The 22624-nt window shown below is 41.1% G+C and overlaps 1 protein-coding gene across 1 annotated transcript; it reads left to right on the top strand.

Annotated features, from left to right (window-relative positions):
* Positions 1 to 6146: 6146 nt before the first annotated feature.
* pex11g (peroxisomal biogenesis factor 11 gamma) lies at positions 6147 to 22167 on the top strand. Its single transcript, XM_059991296.1, has 5 exons — positions 6147 to 6423; positions 15707 to 15885; positions 16886 to 16954; positions 21226 to 21471; positions 21830 to 22167. The coding sequence occupies exons 1-4, from the start codon at positions 6184 to 6186 to the stop codon at positions 21443 to 21445; spliced, it is 708 nt and encodes a 235-aa protein (XP_059847279.1). The 5' UTR covers positions 6147 to 6183; the 3' UTR covers positions 21446 to 21471; positions 21830 to 22167.
* Positions 22168 to 22624: the final 457 nt, after the last annotated feature.

Below are 22624 nucleotides of genomic sequence, written 5' to 3'. Positions count from 1 at the left end.
GGAAAAACGTACGAGACCAGTGGGGGGCTTGTGTGTGTTTCCGTCCTTGCCTGGGTGGTGAGTCCTCCATGGAATGGTCTAGCTAAAGGACGGATACGGATCAAGACCGTACCAAGGGAAGTCGGCAAGTTATTCTTCTATTTCTCTCTCTTTCTCCAACAATTGCAACACAGCGACAAACAAACAACGGCTGCAGCCTGTATGAACTGAAATGAACTTTAGATTTCCATCGGACAACGATCCCCTAGACAACGATAGAGCTTATTTCTTATTGATTATTATTATACCTGCACTTTTACGTTTAGTATTGACGATGTATATTATCTATATAGTTGCATTGCTATTATTTTTGTGTATTTTTACTAATAAATACTGTTAAAAATAGTATCATCAGACTTCAACGGACGCCTCTATCTTTGCTGGTAAGATAACCAGTTACGGGGTTCGTAACAGTCTGAAATGTCAACTATTTATTTTCCTCCATAGATGCTGCCTGACTTGGAGATTTCCTCCAGCATTTTGCACGTGTGTTTTTGGTCCTTTTGAGTAATGACTATTAATTAGTTTTAATAAGCCATTTTATTTTTTTTCATAGTCACGAGGTGTTTGGGTTTTTAAAACAGGCACAGTGAGAAGCAGTTGAATTGGGGGAAGAAACACAACAAACTGTGCTTCTTCGAGCCAAACAAGAAAAAATCTGCAGACGCTGGAAATCCTAGCACACACACAAAATGCTGGAGGAACTTCAGCAGGCCAGGCAGCATCTATGGAAAAGTGTACAGTCGATGTTTCAGGCCGAAACCCTTCGGCAAGACCATCTATGATCTTTCATCTATGATGCCAGTTTTAATGAGGAAATCAAATGTGACTTTTTGCATTTGATTATGACAAAAGAGTAATCTGACAAAGAAGCTTTAAGGAGAATTGAGTCCTCCGTCAGGTAGTATCAACCATGGATATTGTGCTCTAGCTGTCTGGATACACAAGCCTGGGCAGTACGGTAGGGAGAGAAAGCTGTTGCCCGTGCAGCAAGCTCCTGCTCTCTACTCATTTGATGAACCCAAAGGAACAGAGACTGATACTGTTCGGCACCAGCAGCATCACAGGAGTTGCCATAGAACTGCCTTAGGGACTCCAGCTCCAGATTTTCCCTCTGGGTTGACTCCTAAAACCTTCCCCATGAGTGTGTGTAGCTGCCAGGCAGCAGAGATTTGAGATCAGAGATTTCATTCTCCTAAATGAGCTGCCAACCACGGCTGATGAGCCTCATTGCCCGAAGCGAGTAGTTTTAAGGAGCCAGTAACCCACCTTTGCCTCTTCTCCTGTCAGTAGAAACTGTTTCGCCAGGCTTAGTATCGAAGCCATGCGTGAATTCCAGGAGCTGGACTTGGTCGACAGAGGCTATTTGAGGTGCATGCCATGGTAATGAGAGCTTGTCCCCATTACCACCCTCAGCTATAACAACCTTAAGGAACTAAGGAGACAGGCCAACTAAATAGACAGCTTCATGGCAAAATATATTTTGAGGAAAAATATAGAGTTATCAACTTCAGTAAGAAATCAAAATGCTTATTATTTTTGAATAGTAACTGCAATTTAGGCTCAACAAGCATTATGAAGCCAAATGATATGTTGCCCTATATTGCGAAGGGATTGAGCCAGTTTACGCACAATCAATAATTAGAAACGGGCTCATGAAACATGAAAGTACAAGACGAAAAGGTATTGTGAGTCTACACATGAAATACTGTGCACAACATTGGTCTCATAACCCCCCAATTCTCATCAAAAGAGAGCAGCAAAGATGTGCTCAACTAGTTTCAGGGAAGGCAGGCCAGCCATTTGAGAAGAGATTGAGTAGGCTCAACTTCCATTTTCAGGAGGTTGGAAGAACGAGAGATGAACTCATTGAGATGCACAAGACATGCAGTGACAAGGTGAATGTTTACACTTGCTATGGAGACTACAGTTATGGGCTACAGTCCCAAAATACTGGATAGGACTTTTACAGTACAAATAAAATAAGAAATTTCCTGATTTGTAGGGTGATGAAACTCTATACAAGAGAGCTATGGCAGTTTGATAATTAAGTACACTGATTACAGACACTGATAGATTTATGGGTGATGGAGGAAGCAATGGATTTGCAGATGATGAGCAAACTGGTTAGAGGCCATTTATGATCTCATTGAATACCAGAGCAGATATGAATGAAGGTGAATGATCTAATCCAGCGATTTCCTGTGTAATTGTGTTCCTCAGTGTTATACAAAGTCTAGTCTTTGTTCTTCATTTTCTGGTGTGGAGCTTTGAGTTTCTCACATCTATGAGCCAAGGTGGGTGTGTACCGACCCAATGTGTCAAGGCAAAAAAATGCTGAAAATATGCAGGCAGTCCACATATTGTCAAAAGAGTTATTTACATTAGGGGCAACAAAATCAAAGAATGCTGGAAATATTCAGTGAATTGGGCGGTACCACTGGGAAGTGAAAATCAGCAAAGTACTTCAGGTCCATTACCTTTCAACAGAATTTGTGATTATAGTTAGATTACAGTGTTGATGAAGGATCTTGGTCTGAAATGTCAACTATTTATTTACCTCCATAGATACTGCCTGACTTGCAGATTTCCTCCACCATTTTGCATGTGTGTTTTTGTTCCTTTCGAATAATGACCATTAATTAGTTTTAATAAACTATATTTTTTCATAGTCACGAGGTGTTTGAGTTTTTTTTTAAAAGGCACAGCGAGAAGCAGTTGAATTGGGGGAAAGGAAAATATAAAACTGTGCTTCTTCAAGAATGGCAGAGACTGTCAAGTTTGTAAAAAAAAAGGCAGAAACTGGACAAATTCATGGGTTCATAAACAGTGATTACCGGGTGATGATCATCATAATTGTGAAAAAAAGGGAAATGGTTGGCTACATCAGAAAGAATACTGAATACTGAATAGACTGAGCAGCATTTTAAAGCAAATGGAATAGCTAATAAGAAACAAGCACGAGTTTTGGTGAGTGCATTGTGTTTAAAGACATAGTTTGCCTAGGAGCTTGACTGTTCCAATCAAACCAGTTGAAATGAGCTTTGCTGATATTGCAAAAGCAATGCAGGAACGTTTAGGACCTAAACCATTGTTGATTGCAGATTGCACTAGTTTTCATAAATGGAATCAAAAGAAGGGGTGTCTATTTCAGTGGACATGACTGAATTAAAGAGATTTTCTGACCATTATCGTTTCAATGATGGGTTTAATAATACACGGGATTATTTGGTTTGTGGAATCTTACAAGAAAGCATTCAAAAAATGGTGCCTAGAGCACATTTAAAAGAGCAGTTGAAAAAACTGGGTCAAAGGAAGCAGCAGATAGAGATACAACTGAGTTGCAGTCAGGAATGAAAGGGAACATGAATAAAGTTGCAACATCTAAACAGAAACCGGCCTGGCTGAACAAGTTGAGTTACCATTGTGGCACAGGCTAACGTACACCAAATCAATGCAAGTTTAAAGGCAAAATTTGCAGAAAATGAAACAAAGTAGGACACATACAAAGAGCAAGTAGGGCAGACAAAAATAAAAGGTCTGCACAGGGAAAAGATAAAGATAAAAAGTTGTGTTGCAGTTTGGTCACGGCTAGAATCAACTCTGCCTCAGGAAGGGCCTGGTCCCACTTTAATTTGCCTATCGCCACAATAGGTCAATGGTGGATACAACCTCAATGGCTCTTCACACAGCCTTAGATCTTCTGGACAATACAAGCACCTATGTCAGGATGTTGTCCACTGAGTATAGCTCAGCATTTAACATCCTCATTCCTACAGTCCTGATTGAAAAGCTACAGAACCTCTCTCTGCAATTGGATCCTTGACTTCCCATCCAGAAGACCACAATCTGTGCGGATTGGTAATAACATCTCCTCCTCGCTGATGATCTACACTGGTGCACCTCAGGGGTGTGTGCTAAGCCCACTGCTCTATTCTACTCTATACCCATGACTGTGTGGCTGGGCATAGCTCAAGTCCCATCCACACAACCACAGTTGGCAACATTTCAGATGGAGACGAGAAGGCTTACAGGAGCGAGATGTATCAGCTAGTTGAGTGGTGCGGTAGGAACAGCCTTGCACTCATTGTAAATAAGAAAAAAGAGCTGCTTGTGGACTTCCGAAAGGGTAAGACGAGGGAGCACAAACCAGTCCTCAGAGGGATCAGACTGAGCAATTTTAAATTCCTGGGTGTTGTGGTGAACTACGTATACCTGTCTGGACACGCCCCCCCCCCCCCCCCCGCTGACTGCTCCTGTGGCTCCTCCCACAGACCCCGGTATAAAAGCGATTGGAGCCACAGACCCTTCCTCAGTCTCCAGGATGTTGTGTGATGGTCACTTGCTGCTTGTGCTTTCTTCCAGCCAATAAAAGCCTACCTTAACCCACATCTCAGAGTTATTGATGGTGCATCAGGTGTCGATATCTCTGAGAACCTAACATCGATATATGGTCCCAACATATTGATGCAGCTATTACGAAGGCAAGATGGTGGTTATATCAGTTATATTTCATTAGGAGTTTGAGAAGATTTGGTTTGTCAACTAAAACTCTTGAAAACTTCCACAGATGTACCATAGATGTACGGGGGGGGGAAGAGCTACTGCACTGGACCAAAAAAAGCTACAGAAAGTTGTAAAGTTAATCACTTCCATCATGCGTACTAGCCTCCGTACTATCCAAGACATCTTTAAGAAACGGTGCCTCAGAAAGGCAGTGACTGTTATTAAGGACCTCCATCATCCAGGACATTCCCTCTTCACATTGTTACCATCAGGAAGGAGGTACAGAAGCCTGAGGGCACACACTCAGTGATTAAGGAACAGCTCTGCCCTCTGATTTCTAAATGGACATTCAAATTATGAACACTATCTCACTTTTTAAAAATTATTACTGTTTTTGCAATATTTTTAATTTCACTATTTAATATACATATATTTACTGTAATTCATTTTTTCTGTTTATCATGTATTTCATTGTACTGCTGCCATTGTTAAAAAATCTCACGACATATGCCAGTGATATTAAACCTGATTCTAATATGATTCTGATTTTGCTTCCTCCAGTAACACTTTGTATAGATATGCTCAATAGTGGAGAGGGCTTTACCCATGACAGACGAAGCCATATCTACTACTTTTCTATTGAAGGGCATTGGAGTTTCCAAACCAGTCTGTGATGCAGTCAGTCAATACACTCCCCAGTTCCAGATGTCATGCCAAACCTTCGCACAATCCTAAGGATGTAGAGGTTTTCTTCATAATTGCACTTACTTGCTGGGCCCAGGACAGGTGCTTCCAAATAATAAAGCCCAGGAACTTGAGGTTTTTTATCCTCTCCACCTCTAATCCTCCAATGAGGAATGGATCGTGGACCTCTGGTTTCCTCAAGAATAATAATACTCTAGTGAACTAAATTGAGATGCATTAACTACAAGAAAAAGGAAGCAGAAGAAAGTTATTCAAAAGTGTCAGAACCACTTCCTGCAGACCTAGAGGCAACTCCTACAACCACCACGGAAGCGGGCCCAGAGCCTGGGGTTGCTTCACAGCCACAAGTCTCACCTACCAAGCAGAGTGATTTCCCCTGTTATCCCACAAGAATAAGAAAACCTCCTCGGTGATTAGATATTTAGGCCTGAATGGGGAAATTTAAAAATCGACTATGCTGTGGATGTCTGTATAGTAGTTGCATCATATAGAATACTGAGCATATAGTTGAGATACATTCTAATTTGTGTTGGAATTTATAGCTAAGCCGTTGTATATATTGTATAGTGTTGTATATTTAATATTTCATTAGTACTTCAGTTATTTATTGTTTGATTACGGGTTACGTGATTGCATACGTCATGACGCCACCACGTGATCCGTACACGTCTCGCTAGAGGTAAACAAACTAGACTCGCAGCTCTAGTTTTCCTTTCAAATCCCACCTTCCTCCTGTTGCTAAGTAACAGCAAGACGATTGGCGCATGCGTAAATCCAACCCAACGGAGGCTCACAACCGACTCCGATATCCTGGCGTGCCATTGGATGGTTAAGAACAAGAGGGAGTGACTGCAGAAATGTACACGCGCCATTGGTCAGTACACGTGTCACTCACGTTGAGACCAAACTCCAGCAGAGAGAGGGCACCTGAGCATGGAGGCGGTGGCCAGCGCGCTAGAGTTATACCGGGGTCGGGACCGATTAGTGCGCACCGTCTGCTACAGCGCCAGGCTGCTGGGCGGTCTGCAGTTGGCATCGAGGAATGGCCGCCCGGAACTGGACCGCCGGCTGCTGCGCCTGTCGCAGGAGCTCAGCAATTGCCGAGCAACGCTGCGGCTCTTTGACGACCTGTCCATGTTCCTGTACTCGCGAGAATACGGCCTGGGCGCCGCGGTAAGGGCCTTGCAGCACGGGACCTGGGGTGGGACCTGCAGAAATCAGAGTCCTCGAGTCTGCTGCACCATGTAGGATGTACCCTCGTTCCCCCAACTTCCCCATGGTTATATATCAGTCAGTCTGCGCCTTGCATGCATTCAGTGATTCTCAGTGGGTCAGAGAATTCTGAAGGCATGCACCCATCAAAGAATTTACTCCTCATCTTCCTCTCTGATGAGTAAGTTTATCACTGCCCTAAATATTCTTAATCTACTACCAGCATGCATCCTTACAATTCCACGGAGAATCTTCTATGTTTCAACAAGGTCATCACGTGTTTTATAAGTGTGCATATTGCCCTAACCTTCCGTCTTTCTTGGTGCCCTTCATTCAGGAAACAACCTCGACACTATCACTGATCCAACTATAGCCGTTTTAACATAATTGAATGGTCCCTAATGTGATAGACTTTTGACTTCACAATTTACACCATAAGACCTAGGAGCAGAGTTAGGCCATTTACTCATCAAATCTGCTCTGTCATTCCAACATGGCTGTTTTATTATCCCTTGGAATCCATTTTTTCTGCTTTCTCCCCATAACCTTTGACACCCTGATTCCTTAAATGATTTGGCCTTCATAGTCATCTGTGGCAACGCATTCCATTGGTTCACCACCCAGTAGCACAAGAAATTTTTTGTCATCTCGGTTCTAAGTGGTCGCCCCTCAATTCTGATGCTGCTGTAGACTTCCCCCACTCTAGGAAACATCCTCTCCACATCCACTAGATCTTTCGCTATTCAATAGGTTTCAATGAGATCGCCCCTTATTATTCTACACTCCAGTGAGTATACGACTGGCATCAAACGCTTCTTACATGTTAACCCTTTCATTCCTGGGCTAATTCTCATGAACCTCATCTGGACATTCTACAACGCCTGCGCACGCCTTAGATAAGGGGCCCAATACAGCTCACAGTACTCCCAAGTGCAGACTGACCAGTGCCTTATAAAGCCTCGAAATTACATCCTTGCTTTTGTATTCTAGTCTTATCAAAATTAATGCTAATGTTACATTCACCTTCCCTGCAATGGACTCAACCTTCAAGTTAACCTTTAGGGAAACCTGCAGGAGGACTCCCAAGTCCATACCCAGCTCTAATTTTTGAATTTTCTCCTCATTTATAAAACAGTCTATGCCTTTACTCCTTCTGCCAAAGTGCATGACCACACCGTTTTATTCCAACTACCACTTCCTTACCTATTCCCCCAATCTGTCCAAGCCCTTCTGCTTCCTCAATATTACCTGCCCTTCTATCGATCTTTGTTTCATCTGCAAACTTGGCCACACCACTGTGAATTCCTTCATCTAAATCATTGATGTACAACGTGAAAAGAAGCAGTCCCAACATTGATCCCTGTGGCATACTACTAGTCACCAGCAGCTGACTAAAAAAGGCTCCCTTTATTTCCACTCTTCGCTTCCTGCCGGTCAGCCAGTCTTCTATTTATTCTAGCACCTTTCCCATATACCATGGGCTCTTATTTTCAGTTAAGTAGCCCCATGTACGGCACTTTGTCAAAGGTCTTCTGAAAATCCAAATTAACAACATAAGGCTAACTGGCCTGTATTTCCTTTCTTCTGCTTCCCCTTAAAGAGTAGGGTGACACTTGCAATTTTCCAGTCCTCCGGAACCATTCCTGAATCTATTGATTCTTGAAAGATCATTACTATTTCCTTCACAATCTTCTCTTATGCTGACTTTTAATGGTGGTTGGCAGTCCAACTTAAAGGGGCAGTACCACCATCAACTGGACATGAGTGTGGTGTAGAGAGTTGGGAAATAAATCTTCTACTAGGCCTTTATCAAATGAAAACTAAATTACCCCAGAAAGCTGTATAGATTGTAAATAATGAAAGAAAATATTGCAAATTAAAGTCACTTCCATAACTTAGTAGTTTTTAAATGAAAGTTATCAACCCCCAAAGATGGTAGTGCAGTCTGCATTTGCTTTCTTTCAATCTTACATGCTTCACATTGTAAAGATGTGAACTTGATGACAAAGCCTACACCCCCTAGAGTTATGTTTTCCAACAAGATACAAGGAATAATTAAGCATTGTATGCCCATTTCTGTTGGGTCAACATAATTCCTTCCCTTCTTGTTATACACCCTTCTCCCATCAGTCCAACAATTTTATGTATTCTGTAAAGGCACATTATGCACATTATCCCACAAACTCTGCCATAGTTCCCTAATTCTTAGCCCACCAACCCCTTAACTTCAGATTTGTGAAGTGTAAGATCTATATCCACAGTTAAACTTCTAACAGCTTTTTTTGGCCAAACAGTCAACCCACTCATTCTCCTCAATGCCTCTTTGCGCAGGGACCCATTAAAAAAAGGCTTGGAAATCAATACTTTGAATATGAAATAAAGTTTGAAGAGCATCCAGCAGTAAATCTGACCACCTGCTGGAATGACCTGTTTTAAGATGAGTCAAAACCTGAAAAAAATCTGGACAAATTACAACTTTGCAAGGACAAATTTCCTCCACCAATTGTAAGCCCAAAACCAATTCTGCTGTGTATACTGGTAAATGGTTAGTAAGACATTTCTTTATTGTTACCTGTTATTCAGACACAAAGACAGCCACACCAACATTCCCAGTTAAATTATCTTCTAATCCATCAGTAAAAATGGTTAACATATCAAAATAATTTTCCTTAACATAAAATGAACCAACAGACTCCCAGGCATATCAGGATCCTTGGGCTTCATTAAATCACACTATCTGAAATCATTGGAAAAAGGTGGGGTTACTGAGAAAACTACAGTGGGACATATTGTATTATCCAGCAAACCCATATTTCTAGCGTGATAAGAACCCAGCCACCCAAAGCTAATAACGTTCTTCCTGTGATGTTTCCAATAGTCTTCCAACACACTTTTAACAAGATGATAATTTGTTTGTCCCCTCAAATTAATCCAGTGTGTTAACATCCACCTCTGTAAGGGTAAATGTCCCATTTCAACCAGTAAATCCGAAACAGGAGACGACCTTACTGCACCACAACACAGGCTTAAAGCATGTGCTTCTATCACATCCAAACATTTCAAATTTGAAGATGAAGCTGATCCATAGCCACACAACCATAATCAAGCACAGATGTAATTAAACAAATATAGATGGTCAACAGAGATTTTTGTGTAGCACCCCAAGAATACCCTCATAGACAACTAAGTATATTTAATGCCCTTTTACATTTATGAGTTATTTTACTTATATGGTGCTTCCATGTCTGCTTATTATCCAGCCACGTGCCCAGAAACCTTACCACTGACACTTCTTCAAGAGTTTGACGATATAATTTCAAATCCAGGTCAGGTCTATTGATCCTCTTTGTAAAACACATAACTTATATTTTAACTACTGAAAGCTTAAAACCCCATCCATTTGCCCACTGTTTAACCTTATTAATCACTAATTGCATTCTATATACAGTTAAATTGAAATTTCTACCTCTGATCCATAAAGTGCTATCATCTGCAAAAAGTGATTTACTCACCCCAGTACCCATCTCAGAGAAAATATCATTAACCATAAAATTAAACAATAAAAGGCTACAAATACTTGTGGGGTCCCATTCTTTATCTCATAGTGGCCTGAATATACCTTACTTATCCTTACCAGCATAGACCATCCAATTAAAAGACTCAGAAAAAAATTATATAGCCTTCCTGTCACTCCTAATTTCCATAATATAATCAAAAGATCTTGCCTCCATAACATATTATTTTGTTTCAATATCAAAAAATACTGCTATTATAACTTCATTATTTATCTGTGGTTTCCTAATATCATCTTCCAAACATAAAACTGAACCCAATGTCATTCTATCCTTCCGAAATGTTCTATCACCTCATTTATCCGAAATAAAATTCAGCTGCTCTATTACCATACATTCCATAAGTTTATACAAATGGACGTTAATGATATTGGTTTATAACTAAAGGGATCCGATGGGTTCCCAGGCTTTAGAATAGGCAAAACTACTGCCATTTTCCATGAGGAGGAAAGATGGCCTAAACTCCAAATATGATTCAAAAATTTTAATATTATGAGAGTTGTCAGCCTTGTGTTTAAACATATAACATATATCATCCTTTTCTGGAGCAATCTGACCTGTACCATTAATAACTTTCTTAAATTCACACAAAGAAAACTCTACATCACTAATCCTATTATTGCGACAGCTGACTTCCAACACAATGTTTTCAGCTACCTCTTTCAGAACCCTGGGGTGTAGTCCATCAGGTCCAGGTGACTTAACTACCTCAAGAATTTGCAGTTTCCTAAGCACCTTCTTCATAGTAATAGCAATGATAACTCACTTCTGCCCCCTGACATTCTGCTAGTTTCTTCCACAGTGAAGATGTGGAAAATGCTGAAGTTCCTCTTCTATTTCTTTACCCCTCTCCCGTTACTATCTTTCCAACATCATTTTTAAGTGGTCTGATGTCCACTCTCGTCTATTTTACTCCATATACATCTGTAAAAAAATCTTCTGGCATCCACTTTTGCATTATTGCACATCTTAACTTTATATTTCATCTTTTCTCTCCTTATGGCTTTATTAGTTGCCTTCTGTTGGTTTTTACAGTTTCTCAATCCTCTAATTTGCCACTAATTTTTGCTCTTTTCTATGCCCCCTCTTTTGCTTTTATGTCAGCTTTGACTTCCCTTATCAGCTGCAGTTGCATCATACTGCCTTTAAAATACTATTCCTTTGAGATGTATCTATCCTGTACCTTCTGAATTGCTCCCAGAAGCTCTGCCGTCATCCTTGCTCATGTTTCCTTCCAATCAACTTTGGCCAGCTCCTCTCTCATGCCTCTACAATTCCCTTTACCATTGCAATACAGATACATTTGACTTTAGCTTCTCCCTCTCAAATTGCAGGGTGAATTATATCATTTCATGATCACTACCTCCCAAGATTTCCTTTACCTTAAGCTCCCCTATCAAATTTGGTTCATTGCACAGCATCCAATCCAGAATAGCTGATCCCTTCATGGGGCCAACCACAAGCTGCTCTGAAAAGCCATCTTGCAGGCTTTCTACAATTCTCTCTCTTGGGATCTAAAATCAGCACCAACCTGATTTTCCCAATCTACTTGCATATTGCAATCCTCCATGTACTTTTGATATGCATTTTCTATCTCCTGTAGTAACTTGTAGCCCTCATCCTGGCTACTGTACAGAAGCCTGTATATAACTCCCTTCAGGGTCTTTTTACCCTGGCTGTTCCTTTACTCTACCCACAACTGTTCCACATCTTCCAATCCTATGTCACCTCGAAGGATTTGATTTGATTTTTTATCAACAGCACCACCCCTACCCCTCTGCCTACCAGACTGTCCTTTAGGTACAATGTGTATTCTTGGATGTTAGGCTCCCAAGTATAATCTTCTTTCAGCCATGACACATTGATGCCCACAATGTCATACCTGCCAATCTCTACCTGTGCTGCAAGATCATCTCCCTTATTCTGTATACAGTACTGCGTGCATGCAAACAACTTCAGTCCTGTATTTGACACCCTTTTCAATTTTGTACCCCTATTACACAGCAACTCATCCCACTGACTGCGATTTTTCCCAATCACCTGCCTGTCCTTCCTGACAGTCTAACACTGCCTCTGTTTGTATACTAACTGCCCCATCCTCAGTCCTATCACTCTGTTTCCCATCCCCCTGCCAAATTAGTTTAAACCCTCCCCAACAGTTACAGCAAACTTGCTCAAAAGGATATTGGTCCCCTTAGGTTCAGATGTAACTTGTCCCTTTTGTACAGGTCATACCTTCCCCAGCAGAGATTCCAGTGATCCAGAAATCTGAAACCTTGCCCCCTGCACCAGTTCTTCAGCAATGCCAAATCATTCACAAGGTTAATTCCCGGAATGGCGGGACTGTCATATGTTAAAAGATTGGAGCGACTGGGCTTGTATACACTGGAATTTAGAAGGATGAGAGGGGATTTGATTGAAACATATAAGGTTATTAAGGGATTGGACACACTGGAGGCAGGAAGCATGTTCCCGCTGATGGGTGAGTCCAGAACTAGAGGCCACAGTTTAAGAATAAGGGGTAGGCCATTTAGAACAGAGATGCAGAAAAACTTTTTCACCCAGAGAGTGGTGGATACGTGGAATGCTCTGCCCCAGAAGGCAGTGTATGATCAGCCATGATCACAGTGAATGGCGGTGCTGGCTAGAAGGGCCGAATGGCCTACTCCTGCACCTACTGCCTATTCTATTCTTACCCTCACTGGCGTGTGGCACAGCAGCAATGCAGAGATTATTATCCTGGTGGGCCTGCTTTTCAGCTTTCTACATAGCTCTCTGAATTCTCTCTTCAGGGCCTCCTTCCTTTTTCTACATATGTCATTGGTGCCAAAATGTACCAAGTCTTCTGGCTGCTCCCCCTCCCTCATCCGAGATGTCCCTGACCCTGACACTTGGGTGGCAACATGCCATCCAAGTGTCTCTTTCACACTCACAGAATCTCCTCAATTATGGAATCCCCCTATCACTCCTCTTCTCTCCCGTTCGCTTCTGAGCGCCAGACTCAGTGCCAGAGACCCAGTTGCTATGGCTTCCTCCCGGTAGGTTAACCAAAGCAGTATACTTATTATTGAGGGGACCGGCCACAGAGGTTCTCTGCACTGGTTGCCTATATCCTTTCCCTCTCCTAACTGTTACCCAGGTACCTAACCTGTAACCTAGGGGTGACTACCTCCCTGTAGCTCCTATCTTATCATCTCCTCAGTTTCCTCTATGGGCTGAATTTACCATCCTTAAATAGGACCAAAACAGTATACAGTATTTCAAATGTGGTCTCACCAGGATCCTGTAAAGTTCGCTCAAAGCATCTCAGTTTGTATACTCCTTATTCCTGGCAATAAAGGCCAATGTAATTAGCCTTAATTACTGGCTGTACCTGCATGCTACCTTTTGTGTCTCATTTAGGAGGAAACCTTTTAATTGCAAAATATCTCACTCTGTTTCAATATAATTTTTCTTCCTTCCAAAGTGGATGGCTACATATTTAACCACATTATATTCCAAATTCCTTTCCACTTACCTAACCTACCAATATAGGCTCTTTGTGTCCCCATAACAACTTAGCTAATCCAGCTCCCTTTGTATCTTTAGTCTTTGAACCTTAAGCAATGACAGAAGTATATCTGGTCCCTTTACCAATATACCATGTTGAGTCTATTGCTTCTGGTGTTAGCTCTGCAAGAATGGGTTCCAGCAATTTCTCATTGACATTTATTAGACTGACTGTCTTGAGTTTCCTGCTCTTTGTCTCCCTGCTCACACCCACTCCTTATTGAATTGTGGTATTATATAATGATGTTTTTTCAGAATCAGGTTTACTATCACTGGTAGTTGTCATGAAATTTGTTGTTTTGCAGGATCAGTACAGTGAAATACATGATCATCAAAACTATTAATTACCATAAGAAGTACATATTTTTAAAAATTAAATTAACTAGTGCAAAAAGAGAGGAAAAATTCATGGATTTATTGTTCATTTAGGAATCTGATGGCAATGGGGAAGCTGTTCCTGAAATGTTAAGTGTGTGTCTTTAGGCTCCTGTACCTTCTCCTTGGTGGCAGCAGTGGGGAGAGGGCATCTCCTGGGTGAAGGAGTTCCTTAACGATGGATGCTGTCTTTTGAGGCTGTCCTGGATGCTGGGGGAGGGGGGGGGGTCTAGTGCCCATGATGGAGCTGGTTGAGTTTCCAACTTCCTGCAGCTTTTTCCGATCCTGTGCACCCTCCCCCCACTACTAGATGGTGATGCAACCAGCTTTGTAAATGATTGTTTATACCATGTTGAGTCTATTACTTCTGGTGTTAGCTCTGCAAGAATGGGTTCCAGCAATTTCTCATTGACATTCATTAGACTGACTGTCTTAAGTTTCCTGCTCTTTGTCTCCCTCCTCATATGTTAACGATATGTTGGGCCCAGGATAGACCCTCTGAGATGTTGACACCCAGGAACCTGAAACTGCTCACCCTTTCTACTTCAGATCTCTCGATAAGGAATGGCGTGTGTTCCCCTGACCTCCCCTTCCTGAAGTCCACAATCAATTCCTTGGGCTTGCTGACTTTGAGTGCAAGGTTGTTGCTGCGACTCCACTTAACCAATTTTTAAAATAATTTTGTAACTAGAATGAATAAGGTAAATGTATTTCCAAAACATCTTTTAGGGCTAAAAAAAATGTAAAGGCTTAAAGATTAAGTAAAATAGAAGCAAACCAATTAGCTTTTCATTCAAGGTCTTTATTCTCAAGCCATCAGTAATAAAAAGCAGGAGGGTTGGATGCAATTTGTATTTGGATGCCAGGGCATGGAGCAGAAGCTCAGTTACACTGACTTCAGAACTCCACTGGTTCCTAACCTCCTTGTTCTAATAAGCAAGCACAGAAATCAAAAATGAGCTGGCCATACAGTACAGTGAGTTGTCTGTTGTCTATGGACCTACCAGATGAAAATGCAGCACCACAGGTCCAGCAGAGGACAGCCATTATCATGGTGCAGCCTTTACATAGAAATCTCCTACTTTGTGACAAAGGACAGGTAGTATGTCTTAACAATGTTGAGCAAAATTGGGTAGTAGCTCTGGAATCATCTTCCTTTGCAAATTCCATGGGATTAATAAGACATAGCTGGAATCAGAATCAGGTTTATTATCACTGGCATATGTTGTAAAATGTGTTAACTTTGCGGCAGCAGTACAATGTGTTACATAATAAATAAACAGAAAAAAACTGACTTGGAGAACGTGTGGTAATATAAAATAGTTAAAATAAGTCATGCAAACAAAAACAAAATAATGTCCAAGGGTTCAATGTCCATTTAGGAATCAGATGGCAGAGGGGAAGAAGCTGTTCCTGAATCGCTGAGTGGGTGCCTGCAGCCTTCTATTCCTCCTTCCTGATGGTAACAATGGAAGAGGGCATGTCCTGGGTGGTGGGGGCATTCATCAACTGGGTTTAATGTCACATTCAAGTGGCAGTACAGTAACAGTGAAGACATACTTGATGTTACTCACAGATTTTGGAAAGGATGTCTGAATATTTTGTACAATGTTCATTTTGGGATTTTTTTCCTTTAGCATTTTGGGACGGCCACGGAGGCCAAGCCCTTAATTTGATTCGATTCATGGGAAACAAAAAAAATAAAATGTGACAACTGGAATAATTTTACCATTTCACTCACTTTGTAGGAGGAAGATGCTGTTGTTCGCTGGTTGTCCATAGTTGCAAACATGGCAGATCAGCTCTTCTACCCCTGTGAGCACCTGGCTTGGGCTGCAGATTACAAACTCCTCAGTGTCAACTCTAGCAAGTGGTGGACACTTAGTAATGTGATGTGGAGTCTGTCGCTGGTGCTGGGAACTTTACGGTGACTGTCACATTAAAAGTCCTCTCATGTTCTGTCACATAAAGCAGTTCCATTCTGAAATGGGATTGAAGCGGAGCAGTCTGCTTTCACATGAGCAATGACTAGAGGTTTGGACTATTGATGAACATGAGTTCAACTTCCACATTGGCCATTCAGGCTGTCTAAAGTAAATGCAATTGAGTTAAAATTCTTGTGTGAAAAGGTAGAACCAGTAAACTGGCCTTGAAGCTATCAAAATGTAGACATTTTCACCTGATTGACTGATACTTTTAGGAAGGGAATCTGCAATCCTCATGCAGACTAACCTAGGTGAAACTGTAAATCACAGCAGTTCTGACATAGCCTGGCAGTAGGTTTAAAGACAGTTAGAATTGAGCCTTGCTAGTAATGACATGTCTGGACCAAACCACAGTTACATTTCCTCTGGACATTTTTAAAAATAATGCTGATGGAAATTTTTGCATCTTGAGGTGACAGTTTAGATTCGGATTCAGATTCAGTTTATTGTCATTTAGAAACCACAAATGCAATGCAATTAAAAAATGAGACAACGTTCCTCCAGAATGATATCACAAAAGCACATGACAAAACAGACTACACCAGAAAATCCACATAACATTTAGCAATCCCCAATCCAGAGTCCAGAGAGGCTGCTGCGTATTAATATCACACTACCATCTTAGCGCGTTCCCCAGAAAGGAGCTCCAAAGCCACCAGACAAAACAAGACCAAAATCTAAAGCTACAAGACCTGCACAAAACCACATAGTTACAACAGTGTAAACAATAGCATAATTGATTAAAAAAAAACAGACCATGGGCACAGTAAAAATAGTCCAAAGATGTTAAAAGAGGCTTCTCTAACTCAACAAGTTAGCTCACCATTCTAAGTGTTTAGTGATGAGGAAAAGAGAGCTTCTGTTATCTAGAACTTGATAATAGATAATCAAAAACACCTGGGCTGAATGAATTAATTTTCCTTTCTCTTCCTTACCCAACAGATCTTTAAGAGTTCTGCAGCTGCTGAAGAAAAAATTGAAAAAGGATCAAAAGGGCCACCTTGGAACAGAGTACGGTGAAAATACTTTTCTGTTTGTATTGAATGCTGCAACAGTGTCCAAAGGCAAAATTAACACAAATAAAAACAGAGAATGCTGGATATACTCAGCAAGTCAGGTGGAAGCAATGGGTCAGCTTCTGATGAAAGGTCAAGAACCTGAAACGTCAGCTTTGTTTCCCCACTGCACAGATGCTGTCTGACCTGCTGAGTATTTCCAGTACTTATTACTCATGTTTGAGATTTTGAATGTCCATCTGAATATTTTGCTTTTCAAGAAACTTATTTAGTTGGGTTAGGTCCTGGTTTGGTTTAGTAAAAGTCAGGAGACAGATAAGAAGAGATGAACAAGAAAATTGTTGAATGTGGTTACGTTACTCTGCATTGCATTGAGGTGGAAGAAGGACTGACAGCTGTATCTTTCAAAGAATGGATAGGAAAGGTCCGCAATGGCAGAGTGGTGAAGGGTAACATGTTGTTACAGCTTGTAGAACCACTGCCTCACAACTCAAGTAACCTTTGTTCAATACCGACCTCTCAGTTTAGTATCTGCAAACCTTGAAATGTGGCATTACTCCTTTCAGTGAAATCAATGGAATATGTCAAGCCAGAGCATCAAACTCTGCAGTACTGACTAGTCACAGCCTGAGAAAGACCCATTTGTACTCACGCTTTGCTTAATCCACATTACCTCAGTTCCATGCCCTATATACTTGTTGACCAACCTCCTGTATCAGACCTTATGAAAATCTGAATACACCAAACCCATTGGTCGTTCCTTATCTACTTTAATAATTGCATTCTCAAAATTTCTAATAAATTAATAAAATTCCCTTTGATAAGTTCTTTTCTAGACGTTTACTTATTACATACTGTATTATAAATTTCAGCATTTTTCATACTACTTTCATTTTTAAAATCTTTTATTAATTATTATTGAATATTAACAAAAATTCTACTGATGTCAGACTGACACATTGGTAATTCCCGTTTTCATTCTCTCTCTCTCTTAAATATTGTCACAATTTCTATCCTCCAGCCTTCAGAACCACTGCAAAATTTATAGAATTTGTAAATACTTTAACTAGTGTATCAGCCATCCATGTAGCCACGCTTTTCTGCCAGATGTTCAGAGATTGTCAGGTCCATCCTGAGAACTTTAGTGACTAAGTGTTAGGAAAATTAATTTGCTTAGGAATTTCAATTAAAGTTTGTCACTAATAAATTGGACACGGACTTCGAAGTGACTAGAGAATACCTTTATTCATGAATAAGGGAAGAATGACTCTCTAACAGTGCGATTGTCAGGTCTTCCAAAGCACAATAGTCACAGCCTTTCTTATAAATGCACACAGAAAGTCAATTACATCAGTCAAAATTAAAAAATGAGTCCTGCACGTCTTATCAATTCCCATGAAAATGCCAGAGGCAGTCTCTTTTCTGCCCACAACACGCAGAGGTTGTCAGAACATCCTTAAAACTAAGATGGATAATTGCAAGTGTGCTGAAAAACCAGGCCAAATGGTAAGTCTTTATTTATAGTATAAAGAAGGTTCATTAAACCCTTAGATCCAGTAAGTCATTAAAGTACGAAAATATAATTTGTTTTATATGTTAGTACCAGACAGGTGATGGAAAACCATACACACTGTTTAATTGTCAGTACCTTGACAGCCCACAGGGTCCTCCCTATAATTTTTGACCTTCACTGTCTCTTGTTTTTTCGCTGGTGTGTTATGCACTGTCAGCACTAGGCATATGGTTCAGGGTGTTAACAACTCAGATATTTTAACCCTTTATTCAGAATTTTCTTCCACAATTAAGTCATGTAGCCTCATGGTATTCAGCAGTAGGCTAGAGGGCAGTACCACATAGCCTTGTGTTTGCAGCAGTAGGCTAAAGGGCAGCACCAGGATTCTCTGCTGATCCAATACAGACATGCAATTCTATATTCTTGCAGAGGTACTTACCCGACCCAGTTGGCCAAAATCCTCCACACTAAGGGTACCAAGCAGAGTGGAACACCTATCACCTTGTGTTTCTCCCTCCCCTCCCTGCACCTTTTAAATCTACTCATCTTTTTTTCTCCAGTCCTGCTGAAGGCTTTCAAACTTCCACTAATGCTCTCCTCCCCCACCTTCACCATTCCCCATCCCCTTTTCCCTCTCTCACCTTATCTTCTTGCTTGCCCACTGCCTCCCTTTGGTGCTCCTCAACCCTTTCTTCCATGGCCTTGTATCCTCTCCTATTAGATCCCCCCTTCTCCAGCCCTGTACCTCTTTCACGAATCAACTTCCCAGCTCTACTCCATCCCCTACCCTTCCTGATTTCTCCTATCACCTTGTGTTTCTCCCTCCCCTCCCCCCAACCTTAAATCTTCTCATTTTTTTCTCCAGTTCTGCTGGAAGATCTCGATCTGAAATATTGACTCTTTCTTTAGATGCTGCCTGGGGCTGTTGAGTTCCTCCAGCATTTTATGTGTTTGGCTTGGATTTCCAGTATCTGCAGATGTTCTTTTCCTTGTGATTGGGTGGAATTCAAGTAAATTGATATAAATATTGTGGGAATTAATGCACCCAATACATCAACTGGATTGGGGAGCACGCCTTATGAGAATAGGTTAAGTGAACTTGGCCTTTTCTCCTTGGAGCGACAGAGGGTGAGAGGTATTGATCATGTGGATAGCCATAGGCTTTTTTCCCAGGGATGAAATGGCTAACAGGAGGGGGCATAGTTTTAAGGTGCTTGAAGTAGGTACACAGAGAGTGGTGTGTGTGTGGAATACACTGCCAGCGAAAGTGGTAGAGGTGATACAATAAGGTCTTTTAAGAGACTCTTAAGAGTACATGGAGCTTAGAAAGATAGAGGGTTATGCAGTAGAGTAATTCCACACATGGTCGGCACAACATTGTGGGCCGAAGGACCAGTAATGTGCTGTAGATTTATATGATTTTATGATCTAAAAGACTTCAAGTAAAATGTACTTAACTAAAAAATGGAAAGGAAATGTTTGAATTGAGTTGCAGGGAAGGGGGAGCCAAATAAATACACAAAAGATAATGGAAAAGAAAGTCTTGTTTTTTGTGTGGTGGGATTCCTGTTTCTGCACAATACATTGAGTGGGTGAGAAAGACCTAAATGCATACAAGTGAAATGTCCACATGTTGTATTTGAAATTACCCTTTTTATATTATTTTAGTCCAATTTCAGTAAACAGAAATATGCAGTAAAGTTCACAAAAGCAGCCCAAGAACTGTGAAAATGGTAGAAACATTCATCAGCTCTGGTAAAATGAAGTACTGACACTTGGGTCAAAAACACTTCATAGAAATATGGAAGAAAACATTAGTTTGAAGTTACAGAGAGGGGCTGGGGGTCAGCACAAAGTGCTGCAGTCTTAATGAAGGTGTCTGTTTAATGAGAATAGCTGGAAGGAGAGAAAACAAACAGAACCTTTGAGATTAACATCAGAGCTTTTGAAAGGAAATGAAACCGATAAAAATTTGGAAGTGCCTAGCAGATGAGGCAGTGTCTGGAGAGAAAAACTAAATTGATGTAACAGATGATTAACCTTAATATTAACAGATAGTTAATAGATCTGGTTAGTTCAGACAGAAACCGGAAATTTTAGCTAATGGAAATTATTATTAAGTGCTGGGACTGCAGTGTGCTCAGACAGAAGATGAGGTGCTTGTTAGGACATAGCGGGGTGCCATACACATACAGGTGGAAGGGGACTGGTGAACCAAATGGATGGGCAATTGGAATCTCAGTGTCATGCCTGCAGACTGAACAAGGGTGCCTTACAAAACAGTCACCCAGTAGACCACGTCCCAACTAGCGGGTGCACTATGCTAGATTGAAAGATGTGCAAGTGAACTGGTGCTTCACCTGACTACTGTTTGGGTCCCTGGATGGTGAGAGCACAAGATAAAAGAGTGGATGTTGCATGAAATGCCCTCATAACTCTTTAGCACTACAAGTGTCCCGTCCCGTCCCCCACTTTAACATAGAGTGTTCCTATGAAACCTTTCTTAAGCCAAAATGGCGCAAAGTGGAGAACCATTAATTTATATGGGAAAAATTTTTGTTAAAGCAAAAATCCTCTTTGTAATGCGAAAACAGGTTACTAATGTAGGTCTTTTGTAGAAGTGAAGTGGCATAAAGCGAACATTCGTAAAAGCAGGGAACACCTGTATTATCCAAAGAGGAACTTCTCTGATGCGTCTGAGGATTCATTATGCTTCTTTAAATACCTAAAGTAAATGTTTTCCCCCATTCTAGAGAACTGAGGGCACTACACAAGTATCGGGTCCGGAAACGAGCAGAAACCCTCAACCTCATCAGCAACCTGAGTGACCTGGCCAATGCTGTGCATTGGATGCCACCTGGCTTCCTGTGGGCAGGACGCTTCCCAGAGTGGCTGGTCGGACTATTGGGCACAATCTCTTCCCTGATCAGTCTCCGTCAGATGTGTGTGAGCAATGCCAGCAAGGACCCTTGAGAAGATGGTTTTTTCACATTGACCTGGTAATCCAGCAATGGGATAAGTAGTTCACTTGATTCCAGTGTGTTTTGTTGTTGTGCTCTGGGGTAGGAAGTCTTTGGCCATTGTTTATTTTTTTGGTGGGGGTGCAGATTGAGGTGGGAGAGAGAATAATTACCTCTCACCCTCCTCATACCTCTGAATGAAGCCATTGGGCTGATACTACCAAGGTGGAGCAGGAGCATTGTGACTTTATCCTACTGAAGCCTTGTTCTGCTTACATATGGCTTCTTTGACCTGGCATCTAGCTAGCATTTCTCTTCCTTTATGTTTTCTTCCTAGCGTAAGTATGCTTTGTTACACTTTATTAACAATCTGTCTCTTCTTCCTCCCAACCCATAGAGTCAAATCTCTTGCCACAGAAAGAAAAATCCAGTTACATTTATTCACCAGGGCTCTTTGAGAAGTTTTCAAGCTTTCCCCATCACCTCGTGGACAAGACTTTGCATCAAAGTGAGCAGTGAAAGTCTGGGATCCAATTTCTGACCTATGCAGTGGATTACTAATCCTTCAGAGACTGGCTCTGGATCACTGATTTTTGCCAATCATGGTTAAGGCTTCACCAAGAAGACTTGAGAACTGGCAGACTCTAGGAGAGACAGCTTCCTGGAGAAGAGCAAAGGTTCAATACCAGTCTGAAATAAAGTTTGGCAGCCTGTGGATGTATTAGTTTAATTCCACTTTATTTGTCGGTGATGTGATATAAAATAGAAAATGGAAGAAATGTTTGATGGGTCAGACAGCGTCTGTGCACAGAGAACTGGTCAACATTTCAGGTCTTTCATCATAAAGGCTTACAGTTAAAACAATCTATCATCAGAGCATACCTCTGTGCGTTCACTGATGGTTTTTGTTTGGAGTACATTCTGCCAGGACCCACACCTTCTGCTCCAACATACATTGACTTCACTAGGAAACACTGAACTGCTGTTGCAGGAAGGATGTATTCACAGAAACACAGAAGTAAAATAACAGTAAACTGTCAACTAATATAATGGAATGATAACAGGCAAAAACACAATTCACAGCACAAAGATGAAGGATATCTCAGGGAATTTCAATTTCAAAGACTTTTTAAAACGTAGGTTTCAATAAAATCCTTATTTTACACTTAATCGTGTTATTGAAGATTTTTAA

The sequence above is a fragment of the Hypanus sabinus genome, chromosome 16 (assembly GCF_030144855.1).
Source record: "Hypanus sabinus isolate sHypSab1 chromosome 16, sHypSab1.hap1, whole genome shotgun sequence".
Taxonomy (NCBI): Eukaryota; Metazoa; Chordata; class Chondrichthyes; order Myliobatiformes; family Dasyatidae; genus Hypanus; species Hypanus sabinus.
This window is presented reverse-complemented; position numbering and strand designations above follow the sequence as displayed.

Excerpts from the sequence above, each read along its gene's own strand:
- pex11g (XM_059991296.1), top strand. The coding sequence starts at position 6,184 with ATGGAGGCGGTGGCCAGCGCGCTAGAGTTATACCGGGGTCGGGACCGA. Across the intron at positions 15,886-16,885 it reads CTGGTGCTGGGAACTTTACG|ATCTTTAAGAGTTCTGCAGC; the intron begins GTGACTGTCACA and ends CTTACCCAACAG. Across the intron at positions 16,955-21,225 it reads AAGGGCCACCTTGGAACAGA|AGAACTGAGGGCACTACACA; the intron begins GTACGGTGAAAA and ends CCCCCATTCTAG.